The 22,017-nt window shown below is 44.9% G+C and overlaps 1 protein-coding gene across 13 annotated transcripts in view; it reads right to left on the bottom strand.

Annotated features, from left to right (window-relative positions):
* The window catches only part of BCAS3 (BCAS3 microtubule associated cell migration factor), a 299,661-nt gene extending 277,862 nt beyond the window's left edge, over positions 1-21,799 (bottom strand). For 7 of the 13 annotated variants that reach the window (XR_011682444.1, XM_071448215.1, XM_071448217.1 and 4 more), the window contains exons 1-7: positions 21,668-21,774; positions 20,145-20,231; positions 17,267-17,321; positions 15,854-15,926; positions 14,931-15,037; positions 6,856-6,937; positions 22-94 (exon numbers count right to left, since the gene is read on the bottom strand). Coding sequence is in view for 12 of the 13 variants with exons in the window: in XM_071448215.1 (XP_071304316.1) it covers positions 22-94; positions 6,856-6,937; positions 14,931-15,037; positions 15,854-15,926; positions 17,267-17,321; positions 20,145-20,215 (461 nt within the window). In the remaining variant the exon portion in view is untranslated. Of the gene's footprint in view, positions 1-21; positions 95-6,855; positions 6,938-14,930; positions 15,038-15,853; positions 15,927-17,266; positions 17,322-20,144; positions 20,232-21,125; positions 21,425-21,667 lie in introns of those variants that run through there. The other 6 variants (XM_071448221.1, XM_071448225.1, XM_071448224.1 and 3 more) reach the window with 3 other exon arrangements.
* Positions 21,800-22,017: the final 218 nt, after the last annotated feature.

The raw sequence follows: 22,017 nt of genomic DNA, 5'->3' as shown, positions 1-22,017 counted from the left end.
ATCCCCAGAAAACATTCTTACCCAGAAGACCCAATGCTTTTGCACACACCAAGCAGAGGCCTCTTCTCAGCAAAATTATCACATTTCTGAGCACCTGGCAAGAGGGAAAACAAAAGAAAAGAAAAAGCAAATCACCACATGCTGTTTGTACAGTTTCCAAGTTCAGGCTGGGGCCCAATCTACTGATATTACACAAAACCCCCAGCTTGTGCAAGGCAAGGGACAGAAATTCAAATTACAGGCAGAGCTGTGAGAGAGATGAAAACGAGAACCAGCACAAGCAGCAAAACGTGGCCAGGCTTTGGGAGGGGTTTTCTGTTCATCCCAGCAGGGCTGGGATGCTGGGGCTGAAACAAGTGGCTCTTGCTCACTTTTCCCTGTTTTTTAGGAAGTTCTCTGCAGCTCTGCCTGGGTTCACACCTTGGCTTCCAGTTTGTAGAAGTGGAGCCCAGGAGTGCCAAGCTCAGAGCAGCCCCTGCCCCGTGGCCAAGAAAACAGGAGGAGAAATCCAAACCACATCCATCTGTTCCAGCAGCAGGAGATGTAAACCTTTAAGGAAACAACCCCCAGGTGGAAGCACAGCTCCTCCATCCCATCCCATCCCATCCCATCCCATCCCATCCCATCCCATCCCATCCCATCCCATCCCATCCCATCCCATCCCATCCCCTCCCCTGCAGGGGTGCAGAGCCCAGCAGAGCCAGCTGGGCCTGCCCTGTCACCCTGTCCCCCAGCAGTGCCACCAGCCTGGCACTGGGAGCCAGCCCTGCTGTGGCCCAGGCTCCCTCACAGCTCCAGCCCAGCACAACCAGACTGTTACAGACGCCACACTTCTTAAAATGGGGTTTTAAGAGTTTGGAGAGCTTTGCTTTATTGCTGCGTAAACAGAAATAAAACTAACATTGAGTCTTTAAAGGAAAAAAAAAATATCTCACTTCTGCTTGTGAACAATGTGTAACTGAATTCCAGGCTATGTTTCTACCCAACTTAAAGAACAAAGTAACAACCAATACCACCACTACTAACTTTCCTCCATTTTCTTTCAACCTTTGCCTTTTTAATTATCTATCTATAGGTCTGCACATGTGTGGTGAATAAGGATTTTTTTTTCTCCATTATACACCAAACCCTTTGATCTCTAACGAATATTAGTGATACAGTCTGCTCAAAATTTACATCTTGAATAGTGCTGTACGAAACCAAATCATTTATTCAGAGAGGCACAACAATTAACAATATACATTTTGACACAGCAGACTGTTAATTATTAATGACTCAGGTACATGCATTTAATTTGTAACAAACACTGTTGAGTCCTCTCAACTGTACAAGGAAAAATCTTCCCCCCTACACCTTTGGCTATTTACAAAGTCAAATGGATCACATCAATAACTCCACCATCAACAATAGCTTTACAAATAACCTAAACCAGCCAAATGTATTTTCCTTTTATTCCTATTATTTCAAGCTCTTTGGTGAGTCAAACCTGTACTGTATGTACTGACCTGGAAATTGATAAATGAAACATAAAAGTCTTCCTAAGAGTCTGGCAAGCAATTTGTTTCCTTCAATGCAGGTAACAGATGAATTCCATTTGTTCTGCTCCCAGCACGAGGGTGAAATGCTGACTACCAGCACTGCTGACACTGATTTAAGTGCAGCCAGGATTTCACCTGAAGTATTTAACTCTACTTTTTGCCTTCTTTTTTCACTAGGATATATTAGAGACACAAATTCAGATGTTTATTTATGGTCTAGTCTAATGACCAGGAAAGGAAAGAAGGAGGAAAAATGAGGGGGAGCCCAGGGAATCAAGTGCCCAAAATCAAAAGCAATGCCAGATTTAATACCCACAGTACAGATTTGCAAAATTTCTACAACAGGTGCTTAAACTTCTCATTTCTGTCTATAATGACTCAAGTCCCTCAATTTTAAAAAAATCCATTTTCTCCTTCAATACTTTCAGAATGTAAATATTAATAGTGCAGGAAAGGATCATTACTGGGAGGCCTCTGAGAGCATTAAATCAGGTTAATAGCTGTCCCATCCTGGAGATTGCACAGTGACATGTGTTGGGCTCTAATGGAGGCAGGAGCCTCTCCCAGGTCTGGGGTGGCATTTAATCCCCCAAGTTCTGCTGGATTAATTTTCATTTGTAGAATTGTGTTTATTTGCATGTGCGAGGCGCTGACGTTGCACACACCTGCTGCACACACAGTGTTTAACAAAATTGAAATGAAAAACAGCTCTCTAAATCCCCCCAAATACAAAAAGTATTGAAATCCTGTTGCAAAGTCTCTTTCTTAAACTCCTTTTATTCTAAATCCTTTTAACTCTGTCATATAACACTACAGCATTTATAAAATGCTGGAAATCCTGACAAATCACACAATTAAAGTAATGAAAACTGCCCTTCCTGCCAACAAGGCACCACCTTATCTACAGCTCCATTTAGCTAAATGATAGGTTTGGTTTTTTAAAAACCTCACTTCAGTTTGTATGCTTAAAATTGAACCAAAAAAAAAGGGAGAAAAAAAAATCTCTCTGTGGCTAAATGAAATTTCATACAAATCAACATTTAGAAGTTTATGAAGTCAAAAGGTCACCCAGACTAAGCTCAAAGCAGCTTAGACCCTGTCCTGCTGATGAAACTGTGAACTGGGGCCTCAGGGCCTGCTAAGGCCTCTCAATAATGCCAATAAAAAGAGTGACAACAGCACCACAAGCAGCACATCCTCTTTGTGCAGAATGGAAATGAAGCCCAGAGGATGTCACAGGAACTCCAAGGCTGCTCAGAACTCTGGGAATGGCCCTGGTTTGCCACCAAGAGGAAGCTGCTGGATGAATTTCACACTCTGACCTATTTAGCAGTGCTCAGAGGCACCATGGAGTGGATTTTCCTGGTGTGTAATTCCACAGATCAGTCCCATTTAATAATGGGATAAAATAATAATAATAATAATGAGTGCTGCTCCTGCTCCACTAAACCCCTCTCATTCCCATCTTTTCCTTGGAGATCTTGGGGCATTCCCTGCTCCACTAAACCCCTCTCATTCCCATCTTTCCCTTGGAGATCTTGGGGCATTCATGGTCCTGCAGTACCTGGGAATGCCCCAGGCTGGAATTCCCTCTCAGCCCAGCCAGGTGAAGGTTTCAGGTGCGCTGGTCTAAAGCACCAGAAAACAATGAAATAATTAATTTATTTCATTTATGATGTGAGGAGGAAACACAGGTCAGGCCAAAGCTTCAAAGAAATTGGGATTTTACAGTGTTGCACCCCAAAATTCTCCCCTGTAATGTCTCTAAAAGAGACTAAGTTGGAGAATTCCAGTCTGTAATTTCTATAATCCACAGACATTGCCATTCATTATCCCAAAAACCCCAGCAGAACTCAGACACACACCTGCACAACCAGCCCAAACCTTGCTTGTCCATCCAGCAGGGCCTGGGATTCTTTTGGCCTTTTTGGGGATTTCAAACCACTGAACCACCCAAGTGGCTGAACATACACAAACCTCACATCTGCCTTCCTTTAGAAAGCAACCTAAATATTAAAGCTCTTTAAGTGTACCTGCACATAAAGCTGAGTCAGCTTTTGAGGTTCCAATCTTCATTTTACCAACATCAAAGATGGGAGCAGTGGAGAACAGGGATAAATCTGCTGCAATATTCCAACTCTCAATGGGTTTTAGTGCCTCTAAATTCTTTCTATTTCCTTTTTTTATTTGCTTTTTTTCCCCACTTATAAGTCAATTTGAGTGAACAGTCAAATTCACTGAGAGATGTAGGGCTATTATATCATCTTTCTGCAAGCTGCATAATCTAGAAAATGGCAATAAATTAATTCAGCTCGCTGGAGGAATTTATTTTCATAATGCTGAGACATGGAAATAGGTTTTACAGACAACCACTGATCTAAACTTCACCACACCAGCCTGTCACCCCTTGGAGCAGGAGCTGCCACACACACAGCTGCTCCCTGGCTTTCTGAGCCTCTTGATTGATTTTGAAACTATGCAGCTCTACCTTGACAAATGGGACAGCACAAGGCAAAGCAGGTATTTGGCCAGGGGCTTGTAAAATGACCTGGGATAAGTAATAAAAAATGGGAGATTGTAGCACTGACTTCCTTCAGAAAGCATCAATATTCTGATTTTGTAGGTGAAAAAACCCACAAAGGTAACTGAAATGAATGTATCATTGCCTCAGCACTGACAGAAAACCCAGACCTGGACACATGGAAACAGCCCTAACCCAGCCCAGCCCCAGATGTGGAAGTGGAGAAGAGCCATGGATGGCTCAGAGGGATTACAGCTCAGAATTCCTGTCCCTGCATTGCCAGAGTCCAGACTGAGATGTTCTCATGGTCTGAATATGAGCTCTGCAAGCCCAAAATGTGCTCACAGTCAAAGCCTCATCTCCAAAAGGCCATGTATATTGTAAACTGCACAGAATAATTCAAGCCCTGCCTAATGAAGGCCCTGCTAGGTGTGGCCTGAACTGAGGAGAGGGGCTGATATTTGGAGGGTTTGGCATTATTTACAGAAATCCCTCCACTTCTCATGGCCATCTCCTGCAGGCTGCAGAGCAGACATCAGAATGAGGCAGCAGAGCTGGGCCAGCCCAGGCTGGGTGAGCAGAGCAGAGCTGGGCCAGCTCCCCTGGGTGAGCAGAGCAGAGCAGAGCTGGGCCAGCCCAGGCTGGGTGAGCAGAGCAGAGCTGGCCCAGCTCCCCTGGGTGAGCAGAGCAGAGCTGGGCCAGCCCAGGCTGGGTGAGCAGAGCAGAGCTGGGCCAGCCCAGGCTGGGTGAGCAGAGCAGAGCTGGGCCAGCCCAGGCTGGGTGAGCAGAGCAGAGCAGAGCTGGGCCAGCCCAGGCTGGGTGAGCAGAGCAGAGCAGAGCTGGGCCAGCTCCCCTGGGTGGCTCAGAGCAGAGCAGAGCTGGGCCAGCCCAGGCTGGGTGAGCAGAGCAGAGCTGGGCCAGCTCCCCTGGGTGGCTCAGAGCAGGGCAGAGCTGGGCCAGCCCAGGCTGGGTGAGCAGAGCAGAGCTGGGCCAGCTCCCCTGGGTGGCTCAGGGCAGGGCAGAGCTGGGCCAGCTCCCCTGGGTGGCTCAGAGCAGAGCAGAGCTGGCCCAGCTCCCCTGGGTGGCTCAGAGCAGGGCACAGGTGCCACAGGTGCCACAGGTGCCAGTCCCAGCAGCTCCAGGAGCTGGCCCAGCCCTGAGCTCACAAACCTGCCCAGGCCCTGCTGCAGGAGATGCCCTGCATGAAATAATCCCTCTGAAACAAGGCTGCATTATGCCACCAGGCACACCAGCAGGCAGAGGATCTAACATCAAAGGGCTGCAGTTTTTTCATGAAATAGTTGACAAACTATTAAGTTCTGCTGCTGTAAAGTCACCAAGTTAAAGCCATGAGCTTTCCTTTCACACCTGGGAATGAGCTGCTTATCACCAGCTCAGATCTGCTTCTAGGAACGTGCCAAATCCATCCACCAGGAGACTCCTATTTGCAATAATTCCCTTTTTACAGCTTTACAGTAAAACAGTGTTTGAGCCTGCTGATGGTAATCAGCTTCTCCTTTACAAATTCCTTTTATTTTGTTCAGAATCATTAAAGCTCATGAGTTAGTTATCTAAGGCCTCTTATTACAGCTTTACTTTTATCTGATTCCAGATACTGGTCAATGATACATTCATGTACTTTTAATCAAAGATTTATTTAAACCAAGCCATGTAAAAAGAGACCAAAACATGTTTTTAAAAGGTTTGGTTTAATTTAATATGAGCTAATTTGAATAGTTTTCTAATGTAACAACTACCATTGTCAGATGCTAAATATATGGAATTTAGGGGCAGAAAGACAATAACTGCTTGAAGGAGTTCATGGGTGTGATTTCCTTGATTGAAAAATCAAAAACCTGCTCTAGTACCAGAAAAAACCAGAACTCCCAGGTTCTTCAATTCATTTACTTCATTTTCATTTCCACTTCTCTTTCTCCTTTTTTTTTCCTTCTAAAGAGGAAGGGGCACAGACATCTATCACTCAATGGCACAAATAGCAGCAGCTCACTGGGAATCATGCAGGGTTCCAGTAAATGGAATAAAGGAACAACAGGCTTGGGAAGTATTTCACTCTAAGTTAGTTTAACCTGTAACAGTTCCACAGCCACACATACTTTGTACATTCCTCTGCTTAGGAAATCACCAAAACTATATATAATATGCCCATTAAACATTCTTCATTTACTTTCTTTGAAACACACAAAATCAGTACAATTTACTAGGAATAATTTAAATAATAAGATTTTAGGCTGTATTTTTTGAGTCCATTAATTAATTCATAAAATAATTACTAGAAATTCTAAACCAGCATAGTCCCCAAACACCTTGGTCATACTAGAAATACATTCTTTTCATCCACAAAGTAAAAACAACCAATTTAATTTAAACCCAAGCAGTTCTTTCAGAAATCAACAATTAGATTGGGTTTGTATGGAACAGGGTAATTTTTTTAGAGGAATTTGCTTGTTTATGGACATTTGCTCAGATTTTGCAGCAAGTTCTTCTCAGGGTGAACTCAACCTCTGGAAGAATCCTGTTAAATCAAGCAGCTTGGTTTAGAATTTGATCAAATAGTATTTAAGCAGAGGCAAAGAGGAGCTGCACTCAAGGGATGATAAAATGCAAACCACTGAAAGGGTCGAAGTGAGGAAAGTTAATGGAAAACAAGGAGAAATGAACACAGCAGAAGCCAGTGCCACCCCAAAACACAAACCCTGCTTTGTTAGCTTTACTGGAGTGGCTCAGCACATTTTTAGAGAGTTCTGGGGATGCTGAAGGGTTTGGGGCTGTACTCACTGATCTGAGGAGCTGGCAGGATCCGAGCAGCTCGAACCGGCCCGTGGCGCACCGAGAACAGCTCCTGAGCCTCCCCACTGATCTGCAAGGGCCAAAAAACAACTTACACCTGCAAAAATACATCCATCCAATGCCTAAAAATACATCCATCCAATGGCTAAAAATGCATCTATTTAATGGCTAAAAATACATCCATCCAATGGCTAAAAATACATCCCTTCAATGGCTACAAATACATCCAGTCAATGGCTACAAATACATCCATCCAATGGCTACAAATACATCCATCCAATGGCTACAAATACATCCCTTCAATGGCTACAGATACATCCAGTCAATGGCTACAAAGGTAGGTAGGAAGGCATTGCAGGGAGGTATATTGGTAACTCTGCCTGGGCAACAAACAGCTCCTGAGCCTCCCCACTGATCTGCAAGGGCCAAAGAAAACAACTTACACCTGCAAAAAAACGTCTATTTAATGGCTAAAAAGACATCTATTTAATGGCTAAAAAGACATCTATTTAATGGCTAAAACCACATCTATTTAATGGCTAAAAAGGTAGGTAGGAAGGCATTGTAAGGAGGTATATTGGCAACACTCTGCCTAAGCAACCACTGCCATTTCTCTAATTGAAAATATAAATATAAGAAGTCTTGAATTAACTGCTCATGACCACACAGGCTTTGGAAGAAGCAAGACTTGAAGCTGACTAAAATTCACAGAAGTTTATCCCACGTTTCACATGGTTCTAAAGGAAAATGCCAGCTCACCAGAAATCAGTCAGGAGTGGCAAACATGGCTGGAAAAAGATGGGAGAATTTCATATATTGGTTCATTTCAAACTCACCAGGTGTGAAAACCATGTTTAAAAATTGGTGGTCAAGCTACTTAAGCCTGTCACTGATGGCAATGTTGAAAAGATTAAAGCAGAAGCAGTTCAGATGAATTTCCAGACTTCCTGCAATGGTCACTCAATGGATTTTCATAAGTGCCTGGAAATGGATCCGATATGGAACGTCAAACTGCAGGAAAATGGCAAACATGATGGAGCTCATTTCCAGCTAACCAACAACTTAAAACAGATGTAATGAGCCTCAGAACACGGCCAAGGCTGGCATCAAGTTTTGCCAAACAAGCAGCTTACAATATCAGAAGAGAACATGATTTGGAATAAGGTTCTTAGGAATCAATAAACTATAAATTCAAGTGAACTTTTGGAAATGTCATTTTATGGTTGTTTCCATTTCTTTCTGCACTTCAGCTCACACGTCCAAAAAGTTAAAATACTCCTACTGTTTGACCAGCAAATCCCAAGTACAGTGCTCCAGGCTCTCAGCTTACATCCACTCCTGCCTGGTTATTTATTATCTCTGCTCTGGGTCATGGGGGAGAATGAAACCCACCCCATGAAGCACAATTAGAAATGAAATTACTCTGAAAATTCCATTTACTACAGAGCTAAGCCACCTTTCTGCACACACTACAGAGAACTGCTGCTTCTCCCTGTTAAGCCTGGAATTACACACAAGCTACACAAATGTGGGGAAATAGCATTTTAAGCCATTTTAGCCCAGCAGTTTATCAATTAAAATCACTGTTAATGACACCAACTCACTAAAGGTTTGCTGATGGCTTTTAACTGATCATGAGCTTGGAGTGCAGTGTGGGGATAAAAAAAAAGCCTCTGGATGAAAACATCTGTATCCAGAAAAAACAGCTCAGGAAAATGTAGAGCACAGCTAAGCAGAAAATGAGGAAAATTAAAGAGGGACAGAGTAATAAAGAGATTTCAGAAATTAAGACAGCAGCACGTTCTCTGTCCACTGGAACACAGCAGCTCTATGCAAAGGGAAAGGAGGAAATGGAAAAGAAGGGAAATAGAAGGTTTGGGAACTATTATTCTTGGCAATTAAAGATTTTTCCCCCAAACCATGCAAATGCTGTTCACACGTGTATGCACATCTCTGGCTAGGAAGGAAAACAAGAGGGAAAGGAACCAGCACAACAAAGGTAAGGAAGGAGTGATTCCCATAAAACATCCCAAGCAGCTCAGACACCTCCCTCTCCTTTTGAGCCCTGCCAGCAACCAGCCCCAGCTCCAATCTGCTTCAAACTGAGCTCCAGTCCCCAAAGGAACACACACTGAGAGGGCCAAACCTCCTTAACTCAGCTTCTGCTCTGAAATATCCTGAACTCCAGGAGAATGTTTATCCAGCCTGGGGTGCCAGGACCTGGTGGAGCTTAAACCTGAGACTTGCAAAGAAAAGCTAGAAATGTCCAAATCCAAATGAAGTTTATTTGTGCTGAAGCATTTAGCATGGAAACCCCAGCCCAGCTCTTCTCATGCACAGAACTTTTGAATAATGAATATTCATTATTTAAAGATAATTTATTATTTCATACTGGGGGGAAATTACAGAAAGTAAGGTTAAATGGAGTAACAAAAGGCACAGGATCCAACAGTGACTAAAATGAGATTACAGGTGTTTAGGCCCTGTTTTGAGAGCACTGTAGGTTAACAGGTGCTCTGCTCAGTCCTGCAGCATTCTAAACCATGGAATGGTTCAGGTTCAGCCTCTACAGCTCAAGTGCTGAGCATTTGCTGACTCCTGGCAGCTAAAAAGGTTCAAATCTGAAGATACATCCCCTTTGGCTTTGGGATGAAAATACAAGGTGCCACCCAATCACCAGCATCTCGCCTGTAAAGAAAATTCAAATTCCCTAACAGGCACAAAATAAAGTTTCCAAAAACTCTGGATGTGACATTACACCACTGATCACATGAAAACACTAATATTTAATCTAGCAGAGTTTCACAGAGTAACAGCTTTGTCAGGGGATTTAAGCTGTGTGTCCTTCACTGTCCTGCTGAGACAGGGGCTCAAGGCTGCATCTCGTGTCTGCCATGAATTAGTGAGAGCTTGGTTGTTCCTTGCTTTGCTTGGCACTGAAAAATGCAGTAGGGCTTCAAGATTTTCTTTGAATCCCAATTAACTTCTTTCAAACACCAGAAGCTTGTGCTGCTTGCAGACTTACAAACCCCTGAATTAACTGTGGTTAATTTAATGCCCTTCATTTATCCATGGATAAAACTTCATGGCTGAGGTCACATGGGACGGTGTTCACAGGGGTCTCAGGATGAGGGAAGAGATGAGAATGTTTGCTCCATGTTTCAGAAGGCTTTATTTATTATTTTATGATATATATTAGATTAAAACTATACTAAAAGAATAGAAGAAAGGGTTTCATCAGAAGGCTGGCTAAGAATAGAAAAGGAAATGAGTAACAAAGGCTGAGGCCTGACTGAGACAGTCTGGTTGTGATTGGCCATTAATCAGAAACAACCACATGAGCCCAATTAGCACAGCTGGGCTGTGATTGGCCATTAATCAGAAACAACCACATGAGCCAATCCCAGATCCCCCTGTTGCATCCCACAGCAGCAGAAAACCATTGGTTACACTTTGTTCCTGAGGCCTCTCAGCTTCTCAGGAGGACAAATCCTAAGGAAAGGCTTTTCCATAAAACATCATGGCTACAGTCACACAGATCCAACCTGGGGGCACAGAGATGGCGTGGCCTGATCTGCTGCCACCGCAGCCCTACCTCAGTTTATCCCCTGGGAATGGGACACTCACCCCAGCAGGAGCTGCCCACGGAGGGGACGGGGTCAGCTGTGGGCTGGCACCTCCCAGCCAAAGGCTCCACACCCCCTCAGCAGCCCCTGGAGCTCCACAGTCTCACATGCACAGACAAAACATAAATAGAGCTCATGAATTGAAAACAGAGCTCTAAATTCTTCAAAAAGCACCTGTGAGAAACGAGGCTGTGGCTGCCATTTTGGATTGGATCCAGCTAAGTAGCAAGTCCCCGTGGCAGCTCTCAGAGCTCTTAAAAGTTTTTCTTTCCCATTCCAAAAGCCAAGAATATTTCCAAACAGGTTTCAAGAATTGGATATTAAGCTGTAAAAGCAGCTCCAGGTACTGGTTGCAGGGAAGAGGGAATCCAAAATGAGGGCTCCAAGCTGCTCTGGTAGAACCTCTCAGCTTTCCCAAAACCTGGCATCAACCACAACTCCCAGACCTACAGGGAAGGCTGGAAGGAAGGATTCAAACCCCCAAAAAAGTCTTCATTAAAGGAGGAGGAAGATTCTTCTTCTTCTTCACTTAAGAGATCTCGAGCTACTGCTTAAAACACGACAGCCCAGGAGTCTGCAGCAATGGAGGATTTTTGATGGCATTGTTTGGAGCACACCAGTTTGCACCCATTAAAAACCTGAACAAAGGAAGTTTTGTTCACACCAAGGACAAGTAATAGTTTCCAACCAGAGAAAATGGTTTTCACATGGTGAAAAAAAAAATTAAAACAAAAAAAAAAGCCAAACATACACCAAAGTGAAATGAAATGGAGTTTGGAACTCAATGCTTGAACTACAGTGGAAATCCAGAAATGGAAACTGGGGAATGTGTAACAGGAAAAGGGAATGATCTGGAGATTGTTTTTAAATATTCTGAGGTGTGTTTTATACATGAAGATATCATGATATGATGTTATAATTAATAGATACCACCACCAAATATTGCTGCATGGGGGTTAAAGGCAACTCCCAGTCATGCTGCTGCTGAGAAAGCAAGGAAGGACTGGAAGAGAATGAACAAATTTTATCACTTTAGTTTAGAAATTCTCTCAGCTTTTCCATTGAACAAGATCTCTGTAATTATCTAGAGATTGTGAGAGTTCAGATGCTCAAGGAATGTTACTCTAGTGGCTGCCCTGAGGATGAAGCTGCACCTGGTGCTTTCAATTATGGCAGTGCTAATGCAATCAGAAGTTTTGTAAAACCACATTTCTGGCACACTGGTGCCTCCTCAGTGTAAAATCCCAAAGCCTCAGCAAATGGTTTGCATGGAAGTTCTGTAAAGTCCTCAGACATTTTTCAGGGTCACTGGCTCAGGTCTCTACTCCGTTTTTCTGAGTGGTTCCCTCTAGGAAGAAGCCTGGACAGAACAAGGATTGCAGCTTGGGATGTGTAAGTTCCTAATTGTCACAAGAACCAATACATGAAGGTGATTTTTCTACTTCTGAATGAAAAACAAAGCCAAGCAGCCAAGGTGCATTCCCTGGCCAGGAACATCCAGAACAGCCACGTGGAACCCACACCAGGCTCAAAGCAGCTCCAGTTGTCTCTGAAACACCAAACTGGGAGCAAAACACAAACCCCAAACAAAACACAGAACTCCAGTGCACCATTAGCACACAGGAACTCCCAGTGTATCCCCTGATTCCTCCCCACTTACCCAGGAATATTTTAAGGCCACTTTTAACCTTGCCACCCCCACTGGAGAGCAGAGATCAAAGCCCAGCCCTTTGGATGGACACCTTGTGCTGCCCTTCCCCTGCCAGGCTCCCCCAAACACCCCCCAGGCCTTTGAAGCCTCCCTAATGGTATCTCCCATTCTGCAAATCACACTTTTGTACTCCAGAGCTCTTCCTCGGAGGAGATGTTAATGTGAAAGCTCTCTCAGCTCGCAGAGAGGTGTGGGCAAGGCCGTGGAGCACCATTAGCAGGAGTGTGGGCTTAGGAGCTGTCATAAACACTTCATAATCACTCACACACAACCCCTGCTGCCTGCAACACGTTATTAAGTGCTGAATAGAGGGCCAATTGTAGGAATAAAAAAGCACAATGCTACAGATAATGACTTTCCTGAGGAGATTTGCACATAAATGTCAGATTGTTGCTTTTGCAGATTAAGCTGGAGAATGCAGAGTTGGTTATTTTTTTCCTTAGCTGGAATAACATTGCTTAATTACAAGCTAAATAGTCAGTGGGGCCAAGAAGGAAGGTTTGTGTAATAGCAAAGGGCACAAAAAAGTGTTGCCAAATAAGCTCTTAAATAATATTAAGTCAATCACAGAGCTGCCAGGTTTTATTGTGCTCAGGCTGAGCAAGGGGGGAAAACACAAAGGAGAAGCAACAACGTTGAAAACCCCCTCCAGTTTATGAAAACCCCCTCCAGTTTATGAAAAACCCCCTCCAGTTTATGAAAAACCCCTCCAGTTTATTAAAAACCCATCCAGTTTATGAAAAACCCCTCCAGTTTATGTTCCCTCTCAATTTGTTGGATACACAAATCCTGCTCTGCAAAGATATTCCAAGCTGATGTTAAAGATCATTGTTCTGTGAAAATCTGCCCTATCAGAGGAGCCATTCCAACACTGACACTGCTCTAACACAAAGTGGCCAGGTCCAGGCTGCACCTCCCGGGCTGAGCTCTCAGAATTTCACACAATATCCAAATAAAGGGCTGGCAAAATGATGCAATATCCCCACAGCTGACATTCTGAAGGTGCATGGGAAAATATTTCCACATTTGGCATTTTCTCCATTTCACTGCACTTCCCCCCTGCTCATACTTCTGCAAAGGTTGAACAACACTAAGAGAAGCTGTCCTGCAACTTAATTTTTGTTATTTTTCCTGATATAGCAAATACTATCAAAAGCTAGGAATGATGAAGAAGTGAAATACATTGAGGCGGGAAAAAAAGACAACCTGGCTGTATGGGCCTACTAAAAAGAAGGCAAAACAGGTACTCCATGGCCTAACTTGTGGCTCATTCAGACACAAGGAGGGAAAAAGAAGAAAACAAAACCATCTATCCTTTTTTAGCAGAAAGCACAGGATCATATGGATAAAAACATTTCAGCTGGGTGAAATGGCGTGTTTTGTGAGGATACCTGAGCTCCAGCCGCTGAGATGCTGAGGGTATGGACATTAATTAATTAATTAATTAATGATTGATGGGGGCGGCGCTGCCGCTCTTTGCCCGGTGTCCCAGCGCCCCCGTGTGGGCGCTTCGTGTAACGCACCGCGAGAGAAAATCCCATTTTTGGCTGAAACGTTCCCAAGTTTCAGTTAAAGCTCCTAAGTTTTAATAAACAGTTACAAAATACTGAAATTTAGCGAAGTATATTCGGTCTCATTCCATTTCTTTTAAACATTCCTTCAAGCACAAAACCTCATCGGCTTATTTCCTCATTTGTGCTAACGAGATGCAATCAAGAGGATAATAAGATGCAATAAAGAAGGGAAAAGCCCTGCCACACCCATAGAACTCAATTAAACTGAACTTTTGCTTTAGAAATTAACATTATTTTCTAAGCTACTGGTATATAAACACATGTCGTACACAGCTAACCAGAAAGTTGTAAAATACACACATTTCTTTAAAAAACAATGTATTTTACAAAGGGAAGGAACTCCATCCTCTCTGTTTTATTCTGAAGGATAAGGTGTTATGAGCAATTTTGCTTTTTTAAGTTCAGAATTTTATGACCTACTATATTCAACTTTATTCTCTCATTTTGAGCAATTTGGGGGAAATTCCCCAAATGAAGACCACGTGCCCAAAAACCACTCTGCAACACAAACCAGGGCGTGGGGATGACAGCATGAAATCAAACCCATATGCACACAGAGGCCTTCATAAAATTAAAATTGCAAATCATGTGCATGACAAACATGTGACTGTAAAATACTATTAATACTGTCATACTGGAGTTCCTGGGACAAACAAATCCTGTTGGTGTTTTTAAACCCTTATCCTTTTCTGTTAAAAAACAAAATCCAGTTTTGTTCTGGGGCTAGAAATGGCTCCAGAATAGCAAACACTGCTCCCAGTTTCAGTTTGGAAATGAACTGGAGTTCCTGGGACAAACAAATCCTCTTGGTGTTCTTAAACCTTTATTCTTTTCTGTTAAAAAACAAAATCCAGTTTTGTTTTGGGTTTATAAACTATTCCAGAATGGCAAACACTGTTCCCAGTTTGAGTCAGAAATGGACTTAGCAGGAATAATGTGTAAAAAGCCCTCAAAAATCTGCAGGTACCTGAACTGAAGTGTTTGAGCTGTGCTCAGGATTATCTGAAGATAAGCACATTACACACAAGCCATGAGACATGGATGGGAAGCGTTGGCTCTCTCCCTTCAGGGGGAGAAATGCAGTAAAATGTTGAGGTTGGGACCCAGAACTGACAGGGGAGAGGAGAGGGAAGGGGTGGGCTCTGCACTCACAGGAATGCTCCACACTTGCATCCCATCGCTGTAGCCCAGCAGCAGCAGCAGCGGGGGCTCATTCCCAGTGCTGTGGATCTCGTGGAATTCCATATTCCTGGAGGTATCTGAGGGACATTCAACAGCAAAGGCACCATTAGAAGTCAGGATCAAGCTCCCAGCAACATTAGAAGCTGTTCCCTCAATGGTTAGAACTAAAAGCAACCAAAGTGCTTTACATTTTCATGCTGGAGCAATACTGAAATATATTCTTTTATATTTGCACCTGCAAGCATCACTGTTGAAGTTTCACAAAGAGAAAGCTTCAAAGTTTAAAATATTGGAGAAAAAATTTTCTGGGTAACCACATGGTCTAAGAGAAAATGGTGATTGATTCCCCAGTCAGAGCTGAGCTCTTCCATCTGTTTATCCCTGTTCCTTTTCTTTAAAGGAAGGTTAGGGATGGAGTGAGAGAGAACCTAAATCAGGGTTAATAAACTAGAAATGACCTATAATCTCTATGTGGCCATATATACATATATATATACATATATATATACCTTTATGGCCATCTCTGGCCAGTTAAGGTTTGTTTGCTTTCCCTTTATTTTTTATAAAATCTCAGGCATTCCCTTTTTAGATTCATATAACAAAACTCCTTAGAATATTCTTCCTGTTGTGTTTAAATTTATTTCATGCAGCCTGATCTGACTGGGCCTGGAAACATCCTCTTTCACCACCCCAAATAAATCTCCTCTCTCTGATGCTTCCATGCTGTCAGTGAGCTCTGCTCATTCCCTCATGGTTGAAAATGTCATTTAAGAGGGGTTTTACTCAAGAAAATCATAATATTTATGGTTATTCTATTACAGAGAAAGCTGACTGGAATTATTGCACATGGACCCAAAACTCACAAGTACAAGTGGGAGAAAACGAAGCCATACCATTTAAATCTGCATTTTCAAATCTGACCCAGACAATTTTCTCTTTTTCTTCTGGTGGGGTTCCACTGTAGGCCTGGACAAAAAGCAAAAGGGTTGAAACAAGGCAGATGAACAGTGGTTTTTCTCCCCCTGTAAGAAGGAATTCTATTAAAAACCACAAACATGATCCATGGAGCTCGCTGTCACCAGTACCCACACAACACAGCCAGGCTGAACATCACTCACTGGTGCAGGAATAACCAAATATTTGTGACAATAAATCTTCTGGGGCAGGTGGGAAATGCCACGTGATTGGAGGGAGTTAATAAAATTAAACACAGTGGCTTCCACAGTCTTGAACTTCAGCCCTGTTGGAGGTTCTCACATGAGGTGTTTTATCATTAAAATTCTCTTTAATTCACTTAAAAGCTTTGCAAGCCAGACTAAGGAAAGAAAGAGACCTTTACTCCACAGTTTATATTGCTGACACCTTCCAGTTCTGTTTGTGACAACTTTAATGCAGCCATTTAAAAGAGAATAAAGTGCAATTCCAGGAGAACAGGTCCATGTTTCAGCCCTGTGTCCTACAGACCCCCATAAAAAGATGAGATACAAAAAGGAATTGTGGAGTGAGACTTGCAGTGTTCCCAGGCTGGAGGTTTTACAGTCCTCAGGAGAAGCTGAAATACCCTCCCTGCCAAGTGAATTAGAGCAAAGTACTGAGCACCATTTGGGACTAAATATGAACACATCTTGTATAATCACTTCATACACGCCAGAAAAGCAACAACATGGACTAAAAATACAAATGTGAAAAAGAAGTGGGGGGTTTACTTTTCAAAACAAATCACATTCCACGCTTCCAGGGCAAGCTGATGAGGGAAATAAAACCCAGACTGTGTCCTTTAAGCAGCCAGGGGGAATGGGGGGCTTGGAATGCAGCAATCCCTTCATTGAAACTTCCATTCTGTTTCATTTGAACCCTGAGTCCAAAATGCATTGTACAAATTGGTATTACTGAGGCCATTGGTTTTGTATCATTGCAGAATAAATGCACTGGGAACTCCCAAGAGGAAATTCATGAGGAAACAAGAGACTGAATCACTCCTTGGAATCAGAATCAGGATCATTTCCTGAAGCTGCAATCAGCTGCAGGGCCCCTCCACCAGGGACTACAGGAAAAAGTAAAATAAAATGAATTCCCTCCTGCTACTGGGAGGCCCATGGGCAACCTGGAAGGGACCATTCCAGTGCCATATTTATTGTATAGAAATATATTAAAAGATATAAATGTACCTATTAAATTTATTTATTTATTTTTATTTATTTATTAGGTGACATAATAAATTTACAAAGCAGAGTGAGGATTCCTGACACTGCTTTTTTGTGCACTGAAGGAAAGCAGTAAAGTAGCTTTAAAGACCCACACCCTACCTGTGGCACAACATCTTGGAGGAAGGTAACAACACTTTCCATGTAGGACTGTTCCCTGGAAAACAGAAGGAGAATTTCAGCCAAAGGAGCTCAGAAATGGTCATGAATTATTAAATTAGATCAGCAAGAGGAAGCATGGGCAACTTTTAGCACATAGGAGAATACTGAGCATGCAATGCAGGCACTTAATTTGACTGCCAAATTCTGATCATGTGAATTGTGGCCTGGAAGTTATGACAGGACTAAGTAAGAGTCATAAAGGTCTGTACAAAAGCCAGGTGACAGCTGCTGATGGAATAACTGCTTGGGGGGAGATGTATAAAATCTAACTTCAAGGAATAAGCCATGTTCTCCACATCAGAGGGGCCTGAGGTGGTGCAGGGATCTGGAAATCACTCCTCAGGTTGAACAAAACATGCAAATGAGGATTTGAACAATGACTGGAGCTCTCCTGGTGGCACAACCAAAGTGCCAGAGCTCCTGTGCATGATGGACAATGCTGGCAGTGCTCAGGGGCAGGGATGGAGCAAAACCTTCCCTAATGGCAAGGAGAGGCATTTCCAGATGAGAATTTACAGCTTATTCCCTGCTGGAAGCTCCTCAGCAGCACCAGCTGGGGAGGGTTTAAAGTGCAGGACACATTCATGGGGCTGGGGAGGGTTTAAAGTGCAGGACACATTCATGGGGCTGGGGAGGGTTTAAAGTGCAGGACACATTCATGGGGCTGGGGAGGGTTTAAAGTGCAGGACACATTCATGGGGCTGGGGAGGGTTTAAAGTGCAGGACACATTCATGGGGCAGAGTAAAGGCTCTGAGTAACCCATCCCTGCAGGAGCAGGGAGCCCCTGTGGAAGGGCTGAGTACCCACGGTGTGGGCTGGCAGCAGCACACAGATGGTGCTGAAACCCTGCAGGAGCTGCTGCTGTGAGCCACGAGGAACACTTGAGACACTCTGGCAGCAGGAGCTGCCTTCAGGAACTCTGAGATTACTTCAGAAAAGCCTTCAGGTTGTCTTTAAGCAACAGCTTTGGCAGCTCTGAAATCAACTTTTATGCTGTTGCAATTTTTCCTGTGCCAACTCAAGATTTCTCATAGCAACGAAGGAGAACTGTAAATTAGGAACTCTGGATGGCCAAAGGTGCTTTTTACTGAAGATGTGGAAGATTGTTTTAATAAAAGCAGGAGTGTTTAGCACTGAAAATGCAGCAGCACTCTGGAGAATTCGGGTCTACACACAACCATCCAGAAGATACTTGAATCCAAATGCTGCAACACCTCTTTGAAAACAGAGGTAAATCTAAAATAGGAAGTTTTACATTCCAGAAAGCCTACTCCAAAGCAAACCAGCCATCCCAGGCTGTCCCACTCAGCTTTAGGCTGAGCCCTTACAAATGAGCTGTGGTTTCTCCTGTGCTGATTCCTCTCTGATTTATGTAGGTCACCCCAGCTGCCCCTGCACACCTTTATTAAAACACCTGGCCACAGGTGGTGGAGTATTAAACACAGTGTCTGAAGCTGGCCTGGGAATGCCAAGCAGCCAGAGTCATGCTGCCTTCCTGGTTCAGCTCATGCAATGCACATTTTCCCCTCTCCCCAAGCACATCTTGAACCCCAGCTGATGTTTGGGAGGTGTTTTATTCACAGTGTGTGCTCTAAATCTCCCCCAAAGCTGAAAAAAATTCCAGGGAGATGTCTTTAAAAGTGGTTAAAAACAAACATAATCCACAAAAAAAGCCCAATCTTCCTTTAATAATGATGTAGAAAGTTAACATGAGCAGCAGAATGCTGCTGAGTGCTCAGCACACACAGATTCATCAAAAAAAAAAAAAAAAGACATTTCTGAGGCACAAACAGGTACCTCAAGAACAAAACACCATGTTTAAAAAAAGAACAGATCATCATCTTCAGCACAGACAATCAACTTCTTACAGCATTTTTCTATTATAATACTTTTAAAGCACATTTTGAAGAAAATGTTACAGACAGGAAATGCACTTGCTGAGGAATTTTGCCACATTAAAAAAATGGCTGCAGGACAAAGTTCTAACACCATTTTTTGTGCTACAACAATCAGGTTCTTGTGATCTTCAATAAAAATGAAGTGAATCTTGTTTCTGGAAATACAGAGTAATCTCCAAGGGCACAGTAACACCCCCTGAAGTGGACATTTCCATATGACACCATTTTGTAGCAGCATAAACATCCCAAGGAAGGAAGAAAAATTGCTACAAAACTCCTTTAACAGACAAAGACCATAAATCTTCTAGGCTGTCTTACAGCCAAAAAGCTCTTTTGCCATGAAAGCATCCCCATGTGCACACAGTGAAAATCAGGATGCCCAGGCACAAAAAGTGTTTGGCAGGTGCTCTGCCAGGGTGACCAGAAGGGTGGAGCTTCTTCCTTTTTTCTTGTTCTTTTAATAAAATTTAAAAAAAAATCCACAATTCTTCTTCCTGGAGGACTTTAATGGCAAGTTGTGTGTGTGCTTTAATATATCCACTCCTGGGATTGGTGTTGTTTAAAAGAACAGCCAGAAAGGATCACATGTGGCACATCCCTCTGGCCTAAGGAAGAAGTTGGCATCACTGTTCTACACTGCAGTGTTTGTACAGCAAAATGGTGCAAACAACAACAAAACTTTGCAGTAATTAGCTTTTAAACATACAGCTTTGGTGTGCAATGGCAAAGGATGGGATCCCACCTGGGGACACAGAAATGCCACGTGTTGGCTTTATTGGACAACGCTCAACGCAGCAAAGCTGCAGCGTCAACACAAGCTGGGTTTGGGGGGGAAAAACCCAAACCAGCTCAGGCTGGGCTCTTCCACAAGAAAATCAAGCCCTTCTCAGAAAGGGCTGCTCTTCTAGAAGGTTCTTACGTGGCAGCTTGAGGGCGAACCACCACTCCTCCAGTGCAGCGGCTGGGGCGGCGCGGGGACTCTGTCGCCATCGTTCCGGGCACACACCTGCAGCAAACACAGCACTCTCACCAAAACTGCCACAGGATTGGGCATTGCACAAGTTCCTCATGTATTCTTCAGGGTAGTGAGAGAGAAATTTCACCTACACACGCCTGCAGGACTCTTTACAGCACTTTTTTTAATGAGAAAAAGAAAATGGCGCACCAAGCAGGAAACTTCTTCAATCACTCCAGCTCCTGGAGTGTTTGTGAAAATATAAAACCAAACCCCACACACCTGCATGATAAAGTGGAAAATCATCTCAAACTGTACTGGATGATCTTGAAGGAGCCCTCCAACCCAAGCCACTCTATGATTCCATGATTAAAGATAGTGGTACAGGTACACAGCTGTCATCACCATTACAGAACCCACTATTTCCTAATGGGCTGCTGTCTCAGAAAACAATTATATAAAAATAACGTGCAATCACAATTGCAGTGTACTGTACTCATGAAAACATGGGTTACATTGCAGCTCAAACATTCTGCTGCTTTATGGCAGCTTTTTGTGCCATCCTCAAGCTTTCCTTCACCCTTCTGTTCTCCAGGGGAAAATTCTGTGTGACATTCCTACAGGGAGAAAGCACCTGAGGAGCACCCGAGATCCCAGCCAGCTCTTCAGGGAGCCCCCTCAGCTGCTCTGTGCTGTCCCCCCACCCCAAACCTGTTCACAAAGTAAAAGAAAAAGCCAAATGCCCAAGGTGGTATCAGTTATCAGCATCGTTTCACCTCAGGCCAGACTCTGCAAGGACCAGCCCATTGAGGGAGGGAGGATAACCAGTCGGAAATTAGCAGCAAAACAGTAATTAGTAACAAAACGTTCAGCAACACAACAGCAGCCTGACACACGCGCTGAGGAACCCTGAAAGGCGAAATGTCACGGAAGGGATGAAATCACCTCACGGAAAGGATGAAATCACCTCACGGACACCCGCCCGTGCCGTGCCCTGAGTGCCAGCACCTTGTGGCACCCCAGCCCGAGGGGAAGCGAGCACCGGGACAGTTCCAGCTCGGGCTCTGGGCCTCGGCACGGCCGCGCCTCAGCGCGGGGCACCCGCGGGGCCGCTGAGGGGCCGGGGCCTCCCGACCCTCCGGAGCCCCGACAGCGGCCGGGCCGGCCTGGGCACCTCCGCCGCCGCTATTGAGCAACTCCACACAAACACCGCGACCTGCCCGGCCTCTCTCCCGCCGCCGCCCGGAGAGCGGGGCCGCGGCCTCCCGGAGCGCGCCCACCCCGCCGGCCGCCCCTCACTCCGCACCCCGCGCCCTCCGCCCGTAGCTGCCGGGGGTCCCCCAGGCCTCACGGGCGGGCCTGCCCTGCCCGCCGCCCACCGCTCCGGCCGCTGCCCGGCCCGGCCTCCCCGCGGGGCCGCTCCGAGCCGCCGCAGCGCTGCCCCGAGCGCGGTCCCGCCGCGCGCCCCCGGCCCGGGCCGCCCTCACCTGCCGGGCTCCCGGCGCCACTGACACTGTTTGGGACCCCCCGGGCAATGACACCAAGCGCACCGCGCCCGCAGCCAATCGGAGCGCGCCGGGGGCGGGCCGCGTCCCTCTCTCAACCAATCGGCGGCCGCGCTGCCCGGCGGTGGGCGGGACGCGGCGGGACGCGGCCGGGGCGGTGAAAGGCGGGCGGCGCTGCCCCCCCCCGCCGCGCGCCCCGCGGCTTTGTTTACATCGGGGATCTCGCGAGAGCCGCCGCGCGCCGGGGCCCGCCCCGCGCACGTGGGGCGGGGAGGGGCGGGCGGCTCCGCGTGGTAACGTCACGTAGAGGGCGGGGTTTGATGGGCGGGGCC

Source organism: Agelaius tricolor, unplaced genomic scaffold (genome assembly GCF_023055355.1).
Source record: "Agelaius tricolor isolate 1412-34295 unplaced genomic scaffold, bAgeTri1.0.p SCAF_25, whole genome shotgun sequence".
Lineage (NCBI taxonomy): Eukaryota > Metazoa > Chordata > Aves > Passeriformes > Icteridae > Agelaius > Agelaius tricolor.
This window is presented reverse-complemented; position numbering and strand designations above follow the sequence as displayed.